The sequence below is a fragment of the Erpetoichthys calabaricus genome, chromosome 8, assembly GCF_900747795.2.
Source record: "Erpetoichthys calabaricus chromosome 8, fErpCal1.3, whole genome shotgun sequence".
Lineage (NCBI taxonomy): Eukaryota > Metazoa > Chordata > Cladistia > Polypteriformes > Polypteridae > Erpetoichthys > Erpetoichthys calabaricus.
Window position 1 is genome coordinate 188,329,054 of NC_041401.2, and position 23,596 is coordinate 188,352,649.

At 36.7% G+C, this 23,596-nt stretch overlaps 1 protein-coding gene across 1 annotated transcript in view; it reads left to right on the forward strand.

The window, feature by feature from the left end:
• The window catches only part of lmln (leishmanolysin-like (metallopeptidase M8 family)), a 29,708-nt gene extending 13,249 nt beyond the window's left edge, over positions 1 to 16,459 (forward strand). The window contains exons 8-17 of the mRNA XM_028808302.2: positions 3,726 to 3,820; positions 4,734 to 4,851; positions 7,640 to 7,747; positions 8,100 to 8,176; positions 8,669 to 8,779; positions 9,667 to 9,799; positions 9,977 to 10,136; positions 12,090 to 12,220; positions 12,466 to 12,676; positions 14,796 to 16,459. Coding sequence (XP_028664135.2) covers positions 3,726 to 3,820; positions 4,734 to 4,851; positions 7,640 to 7,747; positions 8,100 to 8,176; positions 8,669 to 8,779; positions 9,667 to 9,799; positions 9,977 to 10,136; positions 12,090 to 12,220; positions 12,466 to 12,676; positions 14,796 to 14,890 — 1,239 coding nt within the window. The 3' untranslated portion in view covers positions 14,891 to 16,459. The remainder of the gene's footprint in view (positions 1 to 3,725; positions 3,821 to 4,733; positions 4,852 to 7,639; positions 7,748 to 8,099; positions 8,177 to 8,668; positions 8,780 to 9,666; positions 9,800 to 9,976; positions 10,137 to 12,089; positions 12,221 to 12,465; positions 12,677 to 14,795) is intronic.
• The last annotated feature ends 7,137 nt before the right edge of the window (positions 16,460 to 23,596 follow it).

Here is a 23,596-nt window from a genome sequence, read left to right on the forward strand (position 1 = left end):
AGCAGGTGTTTTTCTTAGAATGCGATGTTCTTCTTCTGCCATGCAAAGTGCTTTTTGTTCTGACCAAATAACTCAATTTTTGTCTCATCAATCCAAAGCACTTTGTTCCAAAATGAATCTGGCTTGTCTAAATGAGTATTTGCATACAACAAGCGACTCTGTTTGTGGCGCGAGTGCAGAAAGGGCTTCTTTCTCATCACCCTGCCATACAGATGATCTTTGTGAAAATTGCGCTGAACTGTAGAACAATGTACAGATACACCATCTGCAGCAAGATGTTCTTGCAGGTCTTTGGAGGTGATCTGTGGGTTGTCTGTAACCATTCTCACAATCCTGCTCATATGCCACTCCTGTATTTTTCTTGGCCTGCCAGACTTGCTGGGTTTAACAGCAACTGTGCCTGTGGCCTCCCATTTCATGATTCCATTCCTTACAGTTGAAACTGACAGTTTAAATCTCTGAGATGGCTTTTTGTAGCCTTCCCCTAAACCAGGACACTCAACAATCTTTGTTTTCAGATCTTTGGAGAGTTGCTTTGAGGATCCCATGCTGTCACTCTTTAGAGGAGAGTCAAAGGGAAGGAAGCACAACTTGCAATTGACCACCTTAAATACCTTTATATCTCATGATTGGACACACCTGTCTATGAAGTTCAAGGCTTAACGAGTTCATCACACCAATTTGGTGTTGCAAGTAATCAGCATTGAGCAGTGACAGGCATTCAAATCAGCACAATGACAAGGGGACCCACATTTTTGCACAGCCAGTTTTTCATACAACTAAATACAGCTTCACTAAAAATCTTTGTTCGGAAAACACCACAGTACTCGGATGTTCTCTAGGAAATGAAAGACAGACCACTGTTATCTTTTTTTTATTGAAAGTAGAGTCAATTATTATACAGACTGAGAGGGGTTCCCAAACTTTTTCATATGACTGTATATAAAATTTGTGCTCTTTTCATGCCGTGACTGCTTTGTTGTAGGTAGATTACTGGGCTGGATTGGTTTGTCATTATCTCAAGATTTACTGAACAGAAAGTACAGAACTGGATAGCTAGGTGATAGCATGGGAAAAGGCCTTAAAGCTTGTACAGATGGTTTTGCAGCACTGATTAAAACTTCATAAGGACTATGAAGAATGGAAGACACTAGTGATATTGCTTTTCTCCCCTCTTGAAATGAGAATTGATAATGCTCGAAAACCTGCCAAAATTTCTGAATTAAAGCAGTTCCACAGGGAAGAATGGGCTAAAATTCCTCCAGAGTGATGTGAGTGATACTGAATTATAAGAAATGTTTGGTTGAAATCATTGCGACTAAGGTGGCTTGGCATGTTATTAAAGGAAAGCAGGGAATTACTTTAAAACACAATGACACTTAGTGTTGGGTAGACTTATTTATTAGATAAGTGAAATATATTACATTATTTATTCACTTGGGTGCCTTTTAAACCAATACTAGATTTTGGTTAAAAGCCTGAAAACTTTTAGTGTTAAAAATTTGTAGTAACTGAGGAAATCAGAAAAGTGGCAAATGCTTTCTCATGGCAATGTACACATCTTAAAATATGCAATGTTGTAAATATTTAAGTGCAACTAAATGTTTTCTATACCATTTTAGTTAGAAACCTATTTGCATTAAATAGCTAAAGATGCAAATGGGTCTCTTACATTGCTTTCTTTTTAATGGAGACTCGACCAGCTGCAGTTGCTATGAACAAATACTCTTCCCCCAGATACAATAGTGATAAAATCCTTAGATTAAAATTAAATTTTTCCAAATTTTTCTTGTTGTAAACATATATGCAAAATGAAGATGGCATGATTTTTAAAGCCAGTATATTCAGTAAGTTTTAAGGTGTTCATCTTCATAAAATTACCTAATACAGTTTTACTTAGTAAAGCCAGGTGTCTGAGGAACACAAATGAATGCCACAATTATAATAAAAAAAAAAAAGTTAAACTTCAAAAATACCAAACTTATGCTTTTATAGATATTTATCATTGTATTAGAACTTCATGTAATAAAGCCAGATGAACCTGATAAGAAGGGGAAAATGTTATGAAAAGGTTCATTTTGTACAAAAAATTGCAAATCATTTGGGTTACTACAAAGCACACCAATACTTTGCCCGATAAAACTACTAAAGCCTTCTCAACAGGCAAACTTCAACCCACAAATGTTTACATCCATGATGTAGTAAAGTGTGCATTTGATGATCATATTAAGAAAACTGAATGCTGATTTAATTAAAATGCTCACTAATAAAATATGTGCAAGAGCCATTTCATAGTTGCATAAAATTCATAAATGTTTTACTAAATGACAATGCATAATCTATGGGAGGTTCCTATAAGCCCCATAAGTAGAATTGAATTGGTATATTCTAGCCATTTCTAACAGCTCTGACTAAACATTATTCTCATTTAGTGACCAGCCTTACCATGTGTAAGGCGTAGAGGGCACATGGTTTTAAACCGTGCCTACGGGCCTTTTAAGTGTGTGAAGTAACTCGTAAGACAACGCGCTTATTTAAGTGCAGAGCCATATGCTTAAGGCGTACAGAAGAAGAACTTTTAAGTACAGAAATAACTAAAGTTTCTCAAGAAAAGCTAAGTTTAGAGAAGATATATTTTTCCTTTTTTTTGCCCTTTATTCTATGTGTGTAACTACTTTTTTCTTTATTCTTGTGTGGATTATTTGCTTTTAATTTTCACTAAATATTTTTAAAATGAACTTTTGGACTAAGAGATTTCTTTCGACAAGCGTTTTACCCGTGCTGGAACTCGCCTTATACTCCGGCGGCTACAATATGTATGAAAACATAATAAGTACTGTTACATACGCAGTCAGTATATATATACTATGTACAATTATCTCTCTATTATAAAAAAAAATCTTGCAACGATACAAGACTTTTTTCCTGCGACGAAACGTGATCTTTTGAAGAGAGACAGAGAGACACTTTCACTTCCCGCGAGAGGCACCAATCACGTCATACTCACAACCTTTGGAAGCAAGTCTCGCGGTATACATGCAGAGCAGGTTAGAGATAATGGAAGTAGGAAAATTAGAAAGTCTCAGAAAATGACGGTAAAGATCGCATTAGCTCAAACAAATGGAAAATATTACTCAGTGAAATATTCAGGTGCTGTACAAGCTTTTAAACATTTGAAGCACCGCACAAAATGCAGATCACGTGGCATGGCAGCAGCAGCATGCCAGCAGCTGATTGAGCAAAATGGAGGTAATAAAAACAACTGTTACTTGTTTCTTAATGTATCACCGTTTAAGAGGGGTTTCGGAGGAGCGACCGCATCTCCTTGGTGTACGTTCAGCCCCTCTTTTCACAACAGTGTGTAGCACTGGCAAGGGGGGAGGGGTTGGCGAGTGAAACCCCCTAGTATACTATAAATTAATTTAGGATTGTACTGTACTGTTGTGTTCATTATATGTTTCTAATCATACACATATCAAAATTGGCCAAGTAGTAAATTGTTTCTTTTTTTCCTTTCAAGTTTTGTAGCAATTTGTACTTGTGGATTAATACCAGGAAACACTAACACTTGAAAACTAAATTTAAGAACCCATTTTCTAACAATAAATTGCAATCATGCACCATGTAAGCTATTCAGCAGTGATATGACGTGAATATCTTAAGTTATTTTCCCATTTATTGTTGTTTTTGATTCATAATTTTAAAATCTGATCTTATGATTCCAGGGTTTCTCTGCTGGCCTCTTTGCTTTTTATCACAGTGATGATGGAAAGCCTTTAACACGAAGGAATGCCAATGGATTGCCACCATTTAACGAAAGGTATTTTAAAATGCATTTAGATAGATAATTTATTTGTTCCAAGGGGAAATTTAGTTTATAAAGAATTTAAAAAATATAAAAATGATAGTAGATTCATACTATGAAGATCATTTTTTCTTTTTCCACAAAGTTCACATCGGCACCAACAACTTATATCTGTATCTAATGGTAATTGTTCCTATAAAAATTCTGCTTATTTTTTCCAAACACAAATAAATATTTAGTCTTTATATACAATAATAATAATAATAATTCATTACATTTATATAGCGCTTTTCTCATGCCTTTCATGGAGTGCCCTCACAAAGTTTTTAATAATTTAAGGGTGCATACAGTGCACAATGAACAGTACACATTGCAACATAAACAGCAGAGGATATGTATTAAAGTTATCAGGACAGTAAAACAATAGTACCATTTTTTAAAATAACAGCTTTTAATATATGCTACTACTCACTTTTTAGGTGTTCCCAACCTTTTAAGTATAACTGAAGGAATTTTAGTGGCCGTGGAAAGAAATTGCTCATCATAGAATATTTTACTGATGAATATCTTACAAGGCATGTGGAATGTCTCACGTTTGCTGAAGTTCACATAATGAATAAAATGGCAACAATACTAAACACAGAACTAATAGGAACTGAGGTTGCTCGGTCATTATTATCTAAAATTGTTTTCTATGTTCTGTGTACATTCATCAAGTTGCTCGATAGTTGAGACTGGTTAACAAGTCAACTATATTTGTCCAGATTGAAAGAAACAAATGCATTAATGGTATGTTTGAAATCACATGTGGGAAATTAATTGATAAAGAAATTTTATATATTAAAAAAATAGAAAATGATGCTTAGATTGCATTCAGTTTTTTTTTAATTTTAATACTTAAAAAAGTTTATGATGTTTTTATTTTCAGTCTAGGGTTGTATCAATGGAGTGACAAAGTAGTACGCAGTGCTACAAGACTCTGGGATATCAGTGGTAACAGGAGATTGCGTCACGATGTGTACCTTCTTGTAACTCCACATGTTGTTGTAAGTCTTGTAAATTTGTATGATAAGGCAGTGCAATAAACAATCATCTTTTATTTCAGGATTGCTGTTTTTGAGGAAATATTGGTGCATTAACCTGTGAAAATAAAAGTGCGCAATTTTGTAGACAAAATGTGAATTTTTTTAATATTTTTTTTTTTTAATAATAATGATACATTTTATTTATATGGCGCCTTTCCATGCTCAAGGCGCTTCACAGAATCTTAGAAAAAACAGCAGGGTATATGTAACATTGGATACAAATGTTTTCCTGAATAGAACAATGAAACAGATAACAAAGCATTAAATAGAATAAAGGACAATAAACCAGAGTAAAATACTAAATTCAGTACTAAAAGAAAAAGCTAACAAATAGCCTAATTTGTGATATAACAGACACCCAAATTATCTTGAGCACCTGGACAGAGAGGTAAACTGAAAGAAAGGGCAGAATGTTAAGTTAAGTTAAAAGCCTTCCTAAATAGGTGAGTTTTAAGTTGAGTCAGCTGATCTCATTAATTTCGGGATGTCATTCCAAAGTCTGGGTTCTATGGAGGTGAAGGCCCTGCTGTCACACATAGAGTGCAGGTTAGTGTGAGGCACAACAAGATTACCAGAATCAGAGGACCTTAGTAGGCGAACAGGAGCCTAGTGATTTAGAACAGTGCTCCGCAACCTTTTCTCACCTACGACACACCAAAGTTCTTCCTAGAATTCCGCGGCACATCAAAAGCCAAAATAAATAGTAGTGGCGTAACTTGGGGGGGGGGGGGGTATTGGGGGTGTGGTCCGCTCCGAGCGCCAGCTATTTAGGGGCGTCCAAACTACGGTAGTTTCCCTTTTTTTTTTTTTTGTTCCTTGAGGAGGCGCAAAAAAAATTGCTTTCAGCTTTGGGCCGTCAAATTTTTCACCGCCCCGGGCAACATGATCTCCAGCTACGCTACCGATATATAGATATTAATTTAATACACAAATTTTACAATAAATTTTCATTTTTTATTATAAGTATACATTTATTATAAGTATACATACATAAAAACTATACTATATTTACTTTTATGCAATCTTAATAATTATTATAACATAATGACTGATTAATGTGATACCTGCGCTTGTTTCAATGAACACAAAAGTTTTATATTCGGCTCAATATTTGACAGCGCAACCCGAAGTTCTTGGTCAAGATCTTTTAAGAATGACCGCTTATCACTTTTAAGATCTTTTAAGAATGACCGCTTATCACTTTTAATTAACACAAGAGTTGTTTGTCTTTTTTGGCGTAACTGGGACGGTTTGAATTTAGATGGCGATTTAGTTTACTGGGTGCCATTGCCTCGTTTGATAGCTGATCGCCGCAAATGATGCATTGTGGCTTTGGAGCCGTTTCGTCACCACACCACGAGAATCCATATCGAATGTAGTCTTCGTTGTACTTCCATTTCACAATCTTCTTTGTTTTTTTTGCAACACTTGTGCTGGGTTCTTCATCATCTGTACGTGAAGACGAATCTTTTCCACGTAAAAATGTATCCATATTTAAAGGGGTATAAAACTAAATATGAATCACACGAAGAACGTTAACCATTAACAATTCAGCAACACAACTAATAGTAATGAATGATAACTACTGTCGCAAGACGAGTGAATGCGACGTAGCACGACTAATACGTCGGCTTGAATTGAATCTAGCTGAGGGCACGGAGCGATCTGCCTATCAAAGCATACTACGGAGTTGTCTGGCGACTACGTAGGGCCTACGTCGTAGGCGACAGGCGATGGGATTTATTATTTCAGAGAAAAGACACATACAATTATGATACCTTTAAAAGGCTATTTACGCGAATATTTCATTGCACGTATTCTCGTTATTGTGTTTCTAAGGAGGACCGTTGAAATATTATTTAGTTAGAAAATTGTCTTATTTGACCGCGTCACACCTGTATCGGCTCAAGGCACACCAGTGTGCCGTGGCACACCGGTTGCGGAGCACTGATTTAGAAGGTCACTGATGTAGTCCAGTGCAAGGCCATATAAAGCTTTTTAGGTTATTGATAGAATTCTATATTCAATCCTGTAAGACACAAGGAGCCAGTGAAGGCGAAGCAGAATGGGTGTGATGTGCTCGCTGTTGCTGGTTCGTGTAAGGACTCTTTCAGCAGAGTTTTGAATCAACTGGAGCTGTGATATAAGATTAGAAGGGGCACCTACCAGCAGCGAGTTACAATAATCAATGCGGGATGTGATAAAAGCATGGACAAGTTTCTCAGCATTAGAAAAGGAGAGGAATGAGCGAACACGTGATGTGTTATGGAGCAAAAGTAAGAAAGTTTTTTAATGTGGTTTATGTGGGTAGAATAAGAAAGGGAGGAATCAAAAATGACACCAAGATTCCTTGCATCAGAAGAAGATCTGATGAGATCACCGTCAAGAGTGACTGAAAAGGAGCACATTTTCTTAATATGTAAATGCTTAAAGCCTGCAGGTTGGGGAAACCTGCAGTCAATTGAGACTGAGGAAGAGACTTGGATAAGTCTCGAAATATTTCTCCCACTTAAAAACTTTGTCCAGATGAACAGAATCAAATTTCTAGGATTTCCTTACCTGGATTATTGAGCATGCATCGAGACTTAAAGCCTGCAGGATTTCTTGTATATTAACTCTAGTAGCACTGAACTATACCTTACTTATATTAACTCCCTGATCCAATTTCTTCCCAAATTTTGTTTTTTTTCATTTTGTGGTACCATGTATTAGGTTGAAAGTGTTACGGTTTTATTTACTTTCTGTTAAGGAGGAAGCTAGGAAGCATTTTGCTTGCCCTATCCTAGAGGGAATGGAACTTGAGAACCAAGGTGGAATGGGTACAGAACTTAATCATTGGGAAAAAAGATTACTTGAGGTAACCAAAATATGATAACATTTTGTTACACATGGGATCATTACAAACATGGAATGGAATATTCTTGCTTTCCTTTAGTTTAACTCCTTCCTTCATTATTCATCTTACTGTTTTCTCTTTATCTCTTTATTAAATAATACACATGTCAAGCCACTTGACTGTTGTGTAATAACAGTCACATACCTGGTTAATCTAATTTAATGTCATGGGAATCCAAACCCTATCCTGATGTATAACATAAAAGTGAATTTAACAATTGAATCTTATTTAACAATTATGTTTTTTTCACAAATAAAAATATCACTTATGAGGGTACTTAAACTTTGACTTACACAAGCCTCCTCTTTTTCAGAATGAAGCAATGACAGGATCACATACACAGAACAGGGTATTTTCTAGAATAACACTAGCGATTATGGAGGACACTGGGTAGGTGAATGTACATTGTTAAGGTGTATTTTTTATTGTTGAAATTGTTAAATTAAAAATAGGCAATCATTAAATGATTATCAGGCAACTATTCATGCATAAGACAAAGATGCTACAAAAGAAAAATGAACAACTTTAGTTTTTGAGAATGCTGAACCCTTGCTTATTTTATGTTGCAAAGGTTTCCTAATTAGTTATTAATCCCTAAACTGAAATAAAGTAATATGATTAAAAAAGATAAATATACTAACTTGTATTGTTTGGCCAGGCCTTCTTATAGTAACATCAAGGAGTTATTTACTGTGTGCTTTGCTTTCAAGATTTTGTATATCTCCTGGAATCCTGTGTTTGCTAGAGCTCAGTTTCCTTCAAAATTCTGCTGTTGGCGATGCATTACTTCTCTCTTAGACTCTGTTATTGCATGACTGCTGTTATAGACTACAATGTATATTTTTCTGCAACCAAATGGTTTGCAATTATTTATTTTTACAGATGGTACAAAGCTAATTATAGTATGGCAGAACGGCTGGATTGGGGAAGAGGAATGGGCTGTGATTTTGTAATGAAGAGCTGCAAGTTCTGGATAGATCAGCAACGACAAAAGCAAGTCATTAAACAATAAAGTTTCCTGATTTTTGGCAGTATTTGCTAATTAATGCCTTAGGTATTTGAAAATATATTTTTAAATCCTTAACAGTTTTGTATTGGACAACTACACTAAACATGTAAAAACACATGGGGAAAATAAAACGCCATTGCAGAACTGAGTTTGTCTTGGAGAGAAATGAAACATTATATATGTAATATTACACTGTTGTAAAACTTAGTAGACAGTCATCTACTATGAAATGTGACGATGCACATGGTATTTGGAGGTTATCTTTACTTTTGGAAGGCCTTAAGTTGTACTTTTAAAAGTTTACACAATTCAGAGGACTGACGAGTCTTTCTTACTGAATGGAATTGTTAACTATTTGGTCAGTACCTACATTACAGCATTTGAATTTCCAGTAAAATTCTGGTGGAATATCTGGTTTTAGACAGTAGGTTTAGAAGTTTCAGGTTTTAATTGCTTTGCCCATTGAGTAAAATTCACAGTTTCAATCCAGTCACTGTGTTTTGCCAGTTACTGATTAGTTTAGAAAGCACAGTGCTTATATCTTTATTTTGCATATTAAAGCAAACAGGTAGCCCACACTATCTAGTGTTAAATTGTTGTAAATGAACAGAATTTTCTTATATGCAGTACATATTTTAATAATCTCTGGATAAAGGTGTCTGACAAGCTTGTAATCAATGAAAAATTCATGATTATTGTTTGGAAAGACAATATTAAACATTCTAAAGGCAGGTTTTGAAAATCCTCAAATAAGAAAAAATTCTTTGCAATTAAATGAAACAATATTAATAAACACATTTACTTTATGCTACTTGGTCTGTCTTATAATCTTTTTTTAATTACAAAGTTTTATTTGTTCTTCCTCGTACAGAAACCAAAAACTTGTACCCTATTGTGACGCTCTGAGATCCACTCCTTTGCAGTTAACATGCAGGCAAGACCAGATGGCTGTGGCAGTGTGCAATCTACAGAAATATTCAAGGAGTATACCACAGGAGTATCAGGTATTGCGCAATTCTTTATTCTTTTTTGTTGGAAATATTTTCATGCTTTGATGCAAACTGATACCTGTAAATGGGAAATGTTCTCCAATTCACATTTGCATTCTGTTAAATTCTGTACTGTTCCCCATAACATAAAACATACTGACCACAATAATTTATGTTTGTGTTCATTTTTAGTATTTTGATAGCATACCTGGTGTAGCAGCTCGAGATTTGCCTTACTATGGTGGCTCAGTGGAGATAGCCGATTACTGCCCATTCACTCAGGAATTTAGCTGGCATCACAGTGGGGAATTTCAAAGAACTTCTGACTGTAGAATTGTGGAAAATCAACCAGGTTAGTTAAACTTATAGTTAAAATGCTTGGCGCATTGTACTGTAAATAGTAGTTTTGTTTGAAATGCAATAGAATGCATCTACTGTAAAACTTCTCCATAGCAACTATCTATAACAGAATTAAGTATAAAAAGCATTTGGGATTAGGTACCATTTTATATTTTCTCTAATATTGACTTAAAATGTAACAGATTTCAGATAATAGGAAAATATGTTTACAATGTACTGTCTTATGTCTAAACTTTTAGTAGCTGTTTTTTTTTTTTTTGTTAAATGTAAAACTTTCATGTTCATTTTTACTCCTGTGTAATTGAACTTTTATGAAACTAATAATGACGTTTCCTGAAAATAAAAAATGAAAAGTTTTTCAATATGTTTTCATTCTATTAGGTGCTGCATTTAGATAATTTAATATTTTTTTACAATTTCTACAATTTTGTTTTAACTAACTTGTTGTATTATCGTAGTATTTCCCTCTACTTACTCTTTATTTGTTTTCTTCAAGGGGAAGTGTAGTCATCAAGTTCGTTACTGGGTTGGTCTACTGTTGCACCTTAAGATTAACACACACATACGTAGCTATACGCATACACACAGAAACTCAACAGTGCCCCCTATGAATGACACACACACAGCTGGTTAACCACTAGCACTTTAACCACACAAATGCCTTAGGAATAACACAGCCTGCCACTCTCTCAGCACTTCAAGGACTTACTTATTATCAGCACGAACAACATACGATGTTTTAATGATATCTCAGACCTAAACATTACTTTTGGTCTACAAGAATACATTTAAACATACAAAGGCTCAGTACTCTTGACAATAGGCCATTTATCAGCCAATAATACCTTACGTACTGTTCCCTACTATGGGGTGGAGCTCTCACCCACAGCCCTTAATAAACCTCGCAGCACAGAGGTAATGGCAAACCTACGGCTGCACCAGGTGCTCAAAGAAATCTACCTTATTACTTCAATCACTCTATAGACATTAAGACAAAGCATAGAAAATTAAGAAGCAGCATGGAATTTATTACAGGAATAATAATACCAGTAGAACAAAGAATAATAGAAAATAGGACTGATAGTAAAGTCTGGATATATATAGTCTTTAGAAAAAGCTTACAAAAAGTTAAAGATGACAAGGATGAATGTTGCAGGCAGCTTGTGATTTTAGCACTCGTAGTTGTTCATGATGCTTTTCTGACAACCAGATGGAAACAGCTGCACGTTGCCGTTGCTCTGTTCTCTTCTGACGTCTTAGTCCCTTCTTCTTCCTCCCTCCTTCCTTGCTATATCGCTTCTCAGACGAGGCGTATTTATTCTAGAATTCTACCAGGGGGTTTTGCATGATGTGATTGTTAGATATTCTGATTGGCTGGCTTGTCAATATGATGAATGAATTCACTGTCCGTTTTCCCAAACAATAAATTTTTTTTATGTTCTCTGAGGTAACGGCAGGTCTTCCTTTACCAGGCTGTAAAATAATTAGATGTCCATCCTTTCTCAGGTTATAAAGTAATTGATAGCCTGAGCCACCAGCATGTCTTCCTATCTTTGTTGGAACAGCTGTTCTAAAAGTGAGATATAACTGGGAAGAAGACATGCTTTGATTTGTCCTGAGTGTAGTTCATCTGTTGTCTTGTCTTGAACAAAATATAATGGAAATATAAACCAAAATTTACACATTGTACCCCACAACACTTGTGAACTGTTTTTTTTATTTTTAACAAATAAGAGAATTAATGCCTCATGTAATTAGTACTAGGATGTTGTACCGTGTTAGCCATTATGAATGTAGTGAGAGGTCAAGCAGAATGACCCTTTTTATTGGCTAACTAAAGAGATTACCATATGTAAGCTTTTCAGGCAACTCAGGCACCTCCTTCAGGTGCCTGTTAGTTTTATGGTTTGTAATGTGTTCTAAAATGTTATTTTACTAATTTTAGGCCCATCCAGAAATTATGCTGCTGAAACGTACAGCCCAGAATCCATCTGCTTGCATCAGAGAACACCATTTGTGATGGAGCAGTGTACAAGAAGAATAATTTATCCTGACTGGGGAAGTGGCTGCTACAAGGTATAACTTACCGTATATACTGTATATATAAAAATGAACATATAAACATGTGATGGGATGGTCTGAACCCCCTGTGATTTTGAAGTACTGTACATTATAGAGGTTTCATAATGTTAAGTTATTGGCGTTGTTTTTAATTCTTGTATTAGAATAAGACTTTTTACTACTACACTCATTGATAATAAATGATATTATCTTACCAGGATGCAAATGGTCATTGATTTATTTATTTTTTTTTCCTTTAGATCTCCTGCTCAGCGCAAGGCCTTACTGTTTGGGTTCACGGTACTCGGCATCTATGCAGTCGTGCAGGACAAATTTTAAATATTAATATTCAAATGAATCATTGGGTATATACAGGAAGTCTTGTTTGCCCTTCCTGTTTTGACTTCTGTAGAGCATGCCCTCCTGAACATGATCCTCCACCAGCAAATGCATCCAGAAGCATACCTTTAGGTGGGTAGCCTATTAAAAGACATTTTGACCAGTGACAGAGTAAGTACAGTATGATGGTTCTTAAAGTTTTCACTATACATTTTGCAAAATACTTTTATTTATAATAGAGCAACTTCAAATTTAATTGTTTTCGATTGTGGTTTACAAGCATCTAAATGCCTCTAGAAAGAAGTCTGTTGCTTCAGTGTGTAGCCAGTTATGCTGCTTTATGCATCTCGCCCCAGCTAAGTAGTAGAGTGATCCAGTTTATTATTACTCTTCTGTTGGTGACATCCATGGCCCACTCTTCATTCCACTTTTCATGAATGGTTTATATTGACAGCCATTGTGTATCCATCAAATCTGGCCATATTTAACATCTGTATGCACTTGTAATCTCGTCTGCAAGGTAAAACACTGTCATCAGCATTGTCCTTGTACTTATGCTCACCAGAACCACACGACATTTCTGTTTTTCTTTGGTGCAAACTGGTAGATGCATAGACGAGTTTGAAACTTGATAGCATCTTGCGCATTAACATTAAGTTCAACAACAGCAGTGTACCAAACCACTAGACTAAGGGTTACAATGCTAAAAAGTCGTAGTGAGCTACCTCACAAAAATAGCTTTGAAAAAGAAAAAAGACCCTTGAAATAAAAATTCATTAAACTGTTCCTTGTCTTCTCTTAGTACAGTTAGTGCAATTTTGTGGCTTACACTCTGCAACATTATAAGATTAGATCAATTTTATTAATACCAAGGGGAAGTTTAGACGCAAACAGCAGCAGAAGCCTAAAAAACAAGGATAATACTTAATAGCATGGGGACATTTAAAAAATGTACCATTTATCTGTGTGATAACTGTCAGGATTGAAATGCTTTCTAGCTATTATATGAACATAACTGATAAAACAAGTTATTCTGTTGGGGTAGATCGGTCTCAAATATTGCACTGAAATAATAACACATTTAGGCGCCACTGCCGCTAATGCATTTTTCAGATGACAATCAATGAACCACTGAAGTATCCTCTCTCCAACTTCTCCAATGTATAGGCCTAGGGTGGTCCTTCAGCTGTGATGTCAGTTTGGCCCTGCCTCTTGGGGGGGGCTCCACTTACAGAAGAACAAGTTATACATAAATTATTACTAGGGAGGAGATTATCATATTTTCAATTCGATATCTATATATATAAAAGCCAAATACCACTGACACTTTCATCATGAAATCTCCCGAACCATGAGGACTTGGGACTTGAAATTTGGAATGTAGGTTACCCTTGGCCCATAGGTACTCGCTAAGAAACAGTTTTAAAAAATTTTGTAGTCCAAGCGCGAAATTTCTTAGTTTTTTTAGACCCATTCACTCCATTTCTTTCTGAAATAAATTTCTTTAAAGTAAATTAAAAATAACCCTAATTTTTCTGAGGAGTACAAGTTTTGTTTTGATATTTTCGAGTTTCCACAAGGTGTTTATAATTTGCCATTTATTTATCTTTTTAAAATAATTTAGTTAGGTTATTCCAAGGTATATTAAAGCAAATTTTTTTTTTTCTGAGGATTTTGATTTTCATGCTCTTTTTTATTTTATTCTTTTTCATACTTTCTTCACAAATTGTTCTATTAACTTTATACCTCTTTAAATAAACCCGTAAAACTATGACAGAGGAAGAAATGATTTATATTGATGAAGTAATGGTCCCTCACCATGTGATGCGGATGAGCGGTGACGGTGCATGCCTGTTCTCATTGTTCTCAACTCAGGGTTTAAAGTCCAAAGAGTTAACCACTATGCCACACTGTGTGCCAAATGAATAATAAATAATAATTAAATAGAGCAAAGTTTACACAATGCAGAAATATAATAACCACAGGAAAATAATACTTTAAACAAAGAAAACACAAAAAAGGAAAATAAGCCAATGAACATAGCACGGCTAACAAATAACCGACAGTGAATGCCTGAAAACGATTTACACAAAATTCAGGGATACAAATGGTGTGAATGCATACTTTATTTAGCAACTATTCACATGTAAGTTTCAGCCAAGTCCGAGTCCAAAAACCTTTTAAAAGTTTTATTTTTTTCTCTGTGTCCTTCATGCAGGTATGCTAACACTGTGTATTCTTCCCTTTTTAGATCCTTGCTCAAGCTCAGCTGGATTGGTGGTGACATTGTGGTTGCTGATTATTAATGTCGTTCCTGTGCTTGTTGGATTCCTGCTCTGTGCGTAGAATAAATATTTAGAACTCACTGGTGAGCAGATCAACGTTGCACTTAACTTTTTGCACCAGAACACTGCCAGGAGTTTTTCTTGCATGGAACAATCTTAAACAACTTAAAGAAACCTAAGGAACCTTCTTCATATCTAAGGATGTCTGTCAACTGTTGTGATCTATTTTTTTAGTGACTTTGAAAATAATCAAGTGCCAGTATCATGTATACAAAAATGGAAATGAACAATACCTCAGTAAATTTAAAGAGTATTAACCAGAGATATTTATTTGGTGCTGTCTTCTGCACCAATAAACAAACTGATTTTTTTTTTTTTTATTTTAAATGGCATAATTGAAATGTTTTTGTATATACATAAGAATTAAATTGTAAAGGTTGATATTTTCCAGAGAAGTTTGGTGGATAACAACGGTTTGTTCATGATACCAGGCTTAGATGTGAAAGTGGGCTCTTAGTGAGTGAAAAAGTGGTGAGTACATTTATGGAAATACTTGTAGGTTCTGGTATCTTTATTTATTTAAAAAATATGTGGCCATATTTTTACTTGGCTTTCTCATATCCACTCAAACCACTTCAGGTTTTCTTAGGTTTGGGGCCTATCCACAGTATGTTGTATGTCCGGCGCAAAGCATTAACCAGTCTTGGACAAGAATCTTTTACTGGCACATCCACATAGGAACAATTCAGAATGGTCAGCTAATGTAACGCACGCACGCACGGGCACACACACACACACACACACACACAGATACGTTTTTGGTATGTGAGAGGTAAACCAATGTAGCATTTGTCAAAACTCCCAGAAAGTACAGAGACCCGGCTGTGCGCTTGTGACGCAACTAACTTAGCGTCCTTCAATCAGTAGGTTCAGTACACAGATATAAAGAATAGTAAAGATAAAATATATAACAGTGAGAAAAATGTACAAAGTCCACACAGACAGCAACCATGCTTGAAATTATCATAGGAGGCTGACTCTGAGACAGCAGTGCAAATAATGCGTCCCCATGCGCCCTCTTAAGCCGATGTCATATTATGTGACTTCTACTCAGAGAGGGATATCAGACTAGACCAGTGTTTCCAAACCTTGGTCCTGGGGACCCACCTTCTCTGTGACTGCAGGTTTTTGTTCCAACCAGATTCCAAATCAGTGACAACACCTGATAGCACTGATCTCATTTAATTAGCTGTTATTATTTTTCTTTTATTCTACATTCAGAAAAGCACAGCAGCATGATTTTTACATTGATAAAGACATTTAGAAATAGTTGTGCTTTTGCTATCGATTTAAATACTTAACTCTCTTTTGTTGATTGCACAGAGAAAGAGCAAAATATAATGAAGTTTTTCCCCTTCATTGTATCTTATTAATGACAATTGAAAATGAGCCAGGCAGACATGCTGGCAAACAACAGTGAATAATCAAAGGCTGCAAGTACTTTAGCATCAGACCCACTAATTAGTAAATACTGGATTAATGAAACAATTAGAACACCTACAAAGTAGAATGAAAATCAAGATGAACATATTGTTAAAAAGAAAAAATACATTATTCCCATATAACTGCTTGGCACATTTTAATATATATATAATATATATATAATATAATATAAATTATATATATATATATATTATATAATACATTTTATATATAGTATATATATATATATATAGTATATATATATATATATATTTTTTTTTTACCAAACTTAGTTTTCTAATTTCTATATGGTTCCCAAAACACAGAACTTGGGAAATAACACATCACTTAATTAGCCCAGGAGTCCAATTAAAAACAGAAGCTGGTTGGAGCAAAAACCTGCAGCCACAGGACCGAGGTTGGGAAACACTGGACTAGCTGACTGCAGGTGCTAATCTTGTTGCCTGAGTATGTCAGATTGCATAGCTAGAAATTGCAGAGTATGTCAAATTAGTTGACTGCATAGCGACTTTCCAGCGTAGTTTCATATTTACAGAGCATTACAAGCTCGATGTGTTTTTTTTTTTCTTTTTATTGTTAATAACTTGATGTTAAACAGTGTCTGTACAAAGGCAACAGAGCAAGGGTCTCCAACTCCAGTCCTGGAGAGTTACTGTGGCTGCAAGTTTTCATTCTAACTCTTTTCTTAATTAATGTCAATGTCAATTTATTTATATAGCACATTTAAAACAACATAGGAATGCTGTGACCAAAGTGCTTTACAAATAATAGAATAAAAGAAAACATGATAGATAGATAGATAGATAGATAGATAGATAGATAGATAGATAGATAGATAGATAGATAGATAGATAGATAGATAGATAGATAGATAGATACTTTATTAAAACCCAAGGGGAAATTCACATACTCCAGCAGCAGCATACTCATAAAGAACAATATTAAAGGTATACAGACAGACAATAACTTTGAATAATGTTAATGTTTACCCCCCCCCCCCCCACGGGTGGAATTGAAGAGTCGCGTAGTGTGGGGTCTCCTCAGTTGGTCAGTGCAGCAGGACGGTGACAGCAGTCAGAGCTGCTCCTCTGTCTGGAGATGATCCTGTTTAGTGGATGCAGTGGATTTTCCATTATTGACAGGAGCCTTGGAAGGTGAACTCGTGAATTGTCCCCTCTAACACCAAAAGTGTCATCCCGAAGTCTCAAACCCCGTGAAACGTCCGTTTTTTTTTTTTAAACAAACACGTGAACATTTTCTAGAATCCCTACGGAATGTTTGTTGTGAACTGTAGTTAACGGGAATAAAAACAAGAAAGTTTTCGTCTGGGCCATTTCCGTTTAAAATAATAAACTGTCTGGCGAAGTAAAACCATTTAAAACAGGGAACTCTTCGGCAGGCGAACGCGATTCTGTCCATTTGTCCGTTTAAAAGGCTGCCGTGAAGTCCTTATGACGTATCGGTGCCTCCGCCCGTTTGTTTCACTCTGCGCCTCCTCGGGTGGGTCACTCAGTTTTTGCTGCTAATTAACTATTTCCCTTTATTTTAATTGACTTTTCTTTAGACTCTGACCGCTGAATTGATTCTTTTTTCTTTAAACAGCACCTAAACATAAATTTGATGTGTAGTGAGCCAACAGATAAGTAACTAAGTTGGGGCCTCAAACCCTAACCAACTTCACTTCATTCAGTTTCTTTATTTGAAGCCAATTCTCGTTGCTAATTAAACTCGTTATGTAATTCCATGGTGCTCATTCTGCTGTGGTAGACATTTCCAAAACTGTTGATTCTCTTTTTTAAGAGCACTGGCTGTCAAAATGTTTTGTGGACCCAAGATTGTGTGATGGGCGCAGGTTGTTGTTTATGTGTTGGTACATTTTGTGTCTTAATATTGTTTGGTTGCTAATTAAGGAAAAAAGAAATAACTAATGGACCTGAGTTTTAAGTTGTGCATCAATTAAAACTAAGGCAAAGAGTTCATTAGCAGCAAAATCTGGTCACTGATTAAGAAAAGGGTTAGAATGAAACTTGCAGCCACAGTAGCTTTCCAGGACTGGAGTTGGAGACCTCTACTATAGAGGTACAGTGAGTCTGCCGCAGTCTCTGCCCTTTTTTTTCCATTCTTTCATGGTACATAAAGTACTGGACATCAGACAGACGAGCCTCTCTTCTGCCACGCCCAAAACGCCTGGGTACTTTATCCCTTGTATCTGCATATTATGCCTTGTGCTTCCAGCTGTGACTTAAGATCACAGAAAAAAATCATATAATGTGACGTACCCTTTTGTGCAGGGATCACCAGCTCTGGTCATGGAGGACCACCGTGGCTGCAGGTTTTCATTCTAACCCTTTTCTTAATGAGTGACCTGTTTTTCCTGCTAATTAACTTCTTTTGAACTAATTTTAATTGACTTGTTCTTGAAGACTCAGTCCCCTGAATTTTCTTTTTCCTTAATTAGTAGCCAAACAATACTGACGTACAAAATGAGCCAAAACAACTGGTGTCCAAAGTACAATATCTGAAAATAAAAAAAGGTGAAGGTCTGAGGAATGTCGATCTGCTCAGGTCCCCAAAACATTTTAACAACGCTCTTAGAAAGATAAAATTAACAATTTCAGAAATGTCTGCTAATGTACAATGAGAGCAGCAATAAGCCACAGAATTAAAGAACGGGTTTAATTAACAACAACAATAAGCTCCTCATTAAGCAGCTGGTTGGAGTGAAATTGGTTGAAGTTTGAGGCCCTCACTTAGTTGGTCTTCTGTTGGCTCCCTCACTTCACATTTCATTTCCGTATGGGTGCCATTTAAGGAAAGAAATTAAGCAATTCAGAGAAACAATGAAGAAAGTCAGGCGAACAAATCTTAAGAAAGCAATTCAATTAAAATGAATTCACAAGAAGTTAATTAGCAGCACAAACAGGACACTCATTAAAAAAAAAAAAAAAAAGGGTTAGAATGAAAACCTGCAGCCACGGTGGTCCTCTAGGACCGGACTTGGCGACCCCTGCTTTAGTGGGTTTAGCTCTTTATGAAGGGACAGTAAATTACGTTACTACCATTATAACAAGACTTACAATCAATATTAGTGTAAACAGTACATACAACAGTAATGACAAAAAAGTGAAGGGTACGCTGTTTATTGTAGACCAGTTTTCTCCTGGTACATGGTTACTGTTACCAAGCAACAGTATACAGAAGTGATGTAAGATCATGGAAATCAATCTGATGGAATTCAGTCAAAGACATGTGCAAGCGTATCAAGAGTATAAAGAAACTCAAATCTGGTGTCATTTGGACCAAATGCATGACACCTTTGAAACGGTTCTGGATTTCAATACCTGCTTTTTTCAATGTAAGGCACACAGAACAAAAAAAAAATAATAATAATGTTAAAAGAATGTAAAAATGTAATAATGTAGTATATTGTAGTTAGTGTTACTGACATGGTGCTCCTGGACTCCACGTTCAGATGGGATGGAACACCACCTGTATCTTTACATCGTGGTGCACATTTCTTTCATTCATACCAAAGCCATTGCTACCTGAGCAGGTTATAAAGCACCAAAGTCCAGAATGGGGCTTGTCAGGGTTGGACAGTTATTACAAAGTACATTACAAGTCCTTTATGACACTTTGGAAGCTGGTCTACAATCTGAAAATTTAAAGCAGATTATGGTTTATGATCATTTCAGTGGAATATTCTCAGTTTCTCATAATCTATATTGTAGCAGTACGGACTCTCTGTGGGTGACAGAGTTTCATTTCTTATTCTTAAGAAGACGATCATTTTATTTCCAAATTTCAACTTCTACCCATATTTCCTTAATGGGAAAAGAGCAATTGTATAGTAGGGATGCAATGGCTTGGTATTGCATAAAGGTAGTAAATGTACAGTTTCCTGTATAAAATGTACATTTGTAGTTATGTGTCAATTTATTTGTAAGAATAGAATGCTAAAGTAATTTAAATGACATACTGTACATTACAACACAAAATTATTCAATTTTACTTGAAATATAGGTGATTATTTTTCATGTGCAGGTCACTTCTGAAATTTTATCATTAAATTAATATTGTGTATACATTTTATAAAATCAAATGCTATTGTAATAAATTTTATAGGAAGGTGAAACATTTCATTTTGGCTGGTGATCATATTAACAGCAAAAGCAAATTACAACGACAGTCAATAGCCGTGGCGCGTCTATTACTTGAGTTGTGGTAGCCAAATTCACCAACATGGCTTGCCTTTTACGGATAAACTTCCCTGTATTAATGAATGTTTAATAACTGCCTGTGTCACGTGTGAAAAGGCTTCCTGCTACTTGTATCTCCAGAGATGTGAAAAGGATTTAGTAGTTGAAAAGTCTTAAACCAAAAGAAAAACCCTCAGTTTGAAAGAAAATTATTCTGGCAGTCAAACCTACAGGGGTGTGTGATATGTATGCCATGGTGCCTGAAAAAGTGACTTCTGTTTGGAGATGCACTCGAGTATAAACCTCCAGACTTAAAATGTGATTCTTTTAGGACTGATCTCTCTCTTGACTGTTCATTTTAATTTAAAGAAGGCAGCCACACAAAGCTTATAAAGAACCAGAAACATAAGCTGAGGTGTGGACATTTGTAAAAATTAGGCATGTATGGGTAGTATGACAAAAGTGCAAGATTGCAGATGCAGGCAGTGACAAATGTGTGCAGTGAGTAACCACAAAACTCCTTGAGGGTTAGTTTTATTCACTGGAAAGTTGCATTTTTTTGTTAATGAACTAGTGGGCTCTGCCCCCTGCTTGCTTTGCTCGCCATCTCCCGGGTTTGGTTATCCGGATTTACAATTTAAAGAGATTGTTATTTTCATTTCATTCATCTGAGTGAGTTATTCCCACATCGGGGCTGCTAGTGCCGTGCTGCATGATCTGCATGTCGCGCTGCACGTCGATCATTTAAAAGCCTGTACAGCAGCTGCTACCGCTTGTGCTGTGCTGCGTTATCTGCATGTCATGCTGTGTGTTGTTCATTTAAAAGCCTGTACAGCAGCTGCTACTGCTTGTGCTGTGCTGCGTGATCTGCATGTCGCACAGCACGTCATTCATTTAAAAGCCTGTACAACAGCTGCTACTGCTTGTTCTGTGCTGCGTGATCTGCATGTCGCACAGCACGTCATTCATTTAAAAGCCTGTACAGCAGCTGCTACCGCTTGTGCTGTGTTGCGTGATCTGCATGTCACACTGCATGTCGATCATTTAAAAGCCTGTACAGCAGCTGCTACCGCTTGTGCTGTGCTGCGTTATCTGCATGTCACACTGCACGTCGATCATTTAAAAGCCTGTACAGCAGCTGCTACTGCTTGTGTTGTGCTGCGTTATCTGCATGTCATGCTGTGTGTTGTTCATTTAAAAGCCTGTACAACAGCTGCTACTGCTTGTTCTGTGCTGCGTGATCTGCATGTCGCACAGCACGTCATTCATTTAAAAGCCTGTACAGCAGCTGCTACCGCTTGTGCTGTGCTGCGTTATCTGCATGTCATGCTGTGTGTTGTTCATTTAAAAGCCTGTACAGCAGCTGCTACTGCTTGTTCTGTGCTGCGTGATCTGCATGTCGCACAGCGCGTCGTTCATTTAAAAGCCTGTACAGCAGCTGCTACCGCTTGTGCTGTGCTGCGTGATCTGCATGTCGCACAGCGCGTCGTTCATTTAAAAGCCTGTACAGTGGCTGCTACTGCTTGTTCCGTGCTGCGTGATCTGCATGTCGTGCTGCGCGTCGATCATTTAAAAGCCTGTACAGCAGCTGCTACCGCTTGTGCTGTGCTGCATTATTTGCATGTCACACTGCACGTCGATCATTTAAAAGCCTGTACAGCAGCTGCTACCGCTTGTTCTGTGCTACGTGATCTGCATGTCGCACTGCACGTCGATCATTAAAAGCCTGTACAGCAGCTGCTACTGCTTGTTCTGTGCTGCGTGATCTGCATGTCGCACAGCGCGTCGTTCATTTAAAAGCCTGTACAGCAGCTGCTACCGCTTGTGCTGTGCTGCGTGATCTGCATGTCGCACAGCGCGTCGTTCATTTAAAAGCCTGTACAGTGGCTGCTACTGCTTGTTCCGTGCTGCGTGATCTGCATGTCGTGCTGCGCGTCGATCATTTAAAAGCCTGTACAGCAGCTGTCCTAAAAGCACAATGAAGAAAGGGATTGCACACCCATGTAAATTAAAGGGTACCTACACTGTGCAGTCATTCACAGCAAGTCTAAAAGTGGCACCGCTCCGATATCATTATGACGATTCAGCTGGGTCAATCACAATTTGGAGGTAGAGGTGGTGGTGTGGCTAAAACTCCAAGTCAATATGCAATTAAAAAGTAGAATTGTTTCTGTCGATACCTTAATGTGGTTCTGCACATAGGTGCTCTTCTTTATCCATCAAAATACTTGCTGATTCTCTGCTACTCAAATAGATTTGATAACAGCAATTGTTTTCTATCTGTAAATCACAAAACACTCTGGGCGATATCCTTAAAGGATTTACATTCAAGTCCGTACAGAACAAAAATGACCTTTGAAACGTTAATACACCAACATAAATACATGTTTCCTTTTACATGTGCAGTATGTTTAACGGGGTAGACTTACTTATTTGTTACACGCTAAGACATTGTCTTTAAGACACTAATACTCAAATAAAGTTGCATTTCCTGTTTCCTTTTTCAATAGAACACATTTTATGTTTAAACGTATTCACAAGCTCTTCAAAAGCAGCAGGAAGGTCATCACAAGGTGCAAAATTTAAGCCATATCAGAACAAACTAGATCAGGGGTAGGCAATGTCGGTCCTGGAGAGCCGCAGTGGCTTCAGGTTTTTCCTCCAACCCAGTTTCTTAATGAGAAATCAATTATTCCTGATGAAGCCCTTATTGCTCAAGTGACATTTTGATGCTTCATTTTAGTGGTCTTACTTGTGTTTGGAGGAAACCCACACAGACACGGGAAGAACATGCAAACTCCACATAGGGAGGACCCGGGAAGTGACCCTAACTGCGAGGCAGCAGCGCTACCCACTGCGCCACCGTGCCGCCGCATCAAGATATGGAATTAAATAACAAGAAGAGTCAGCTTCTAATTAAGAAACTGGTTGGAGTTTGAGGCCCTTTCTTAGCTAGCTGGTCATCTCTTGGCTCACTTCATATCTCATTTCTACTTGGCTGCCATTTAAGGGACAAAAAAAGGAGAAGCCACTCAGAGGGAGTGAATCTTAAAAAAGACAAGTAA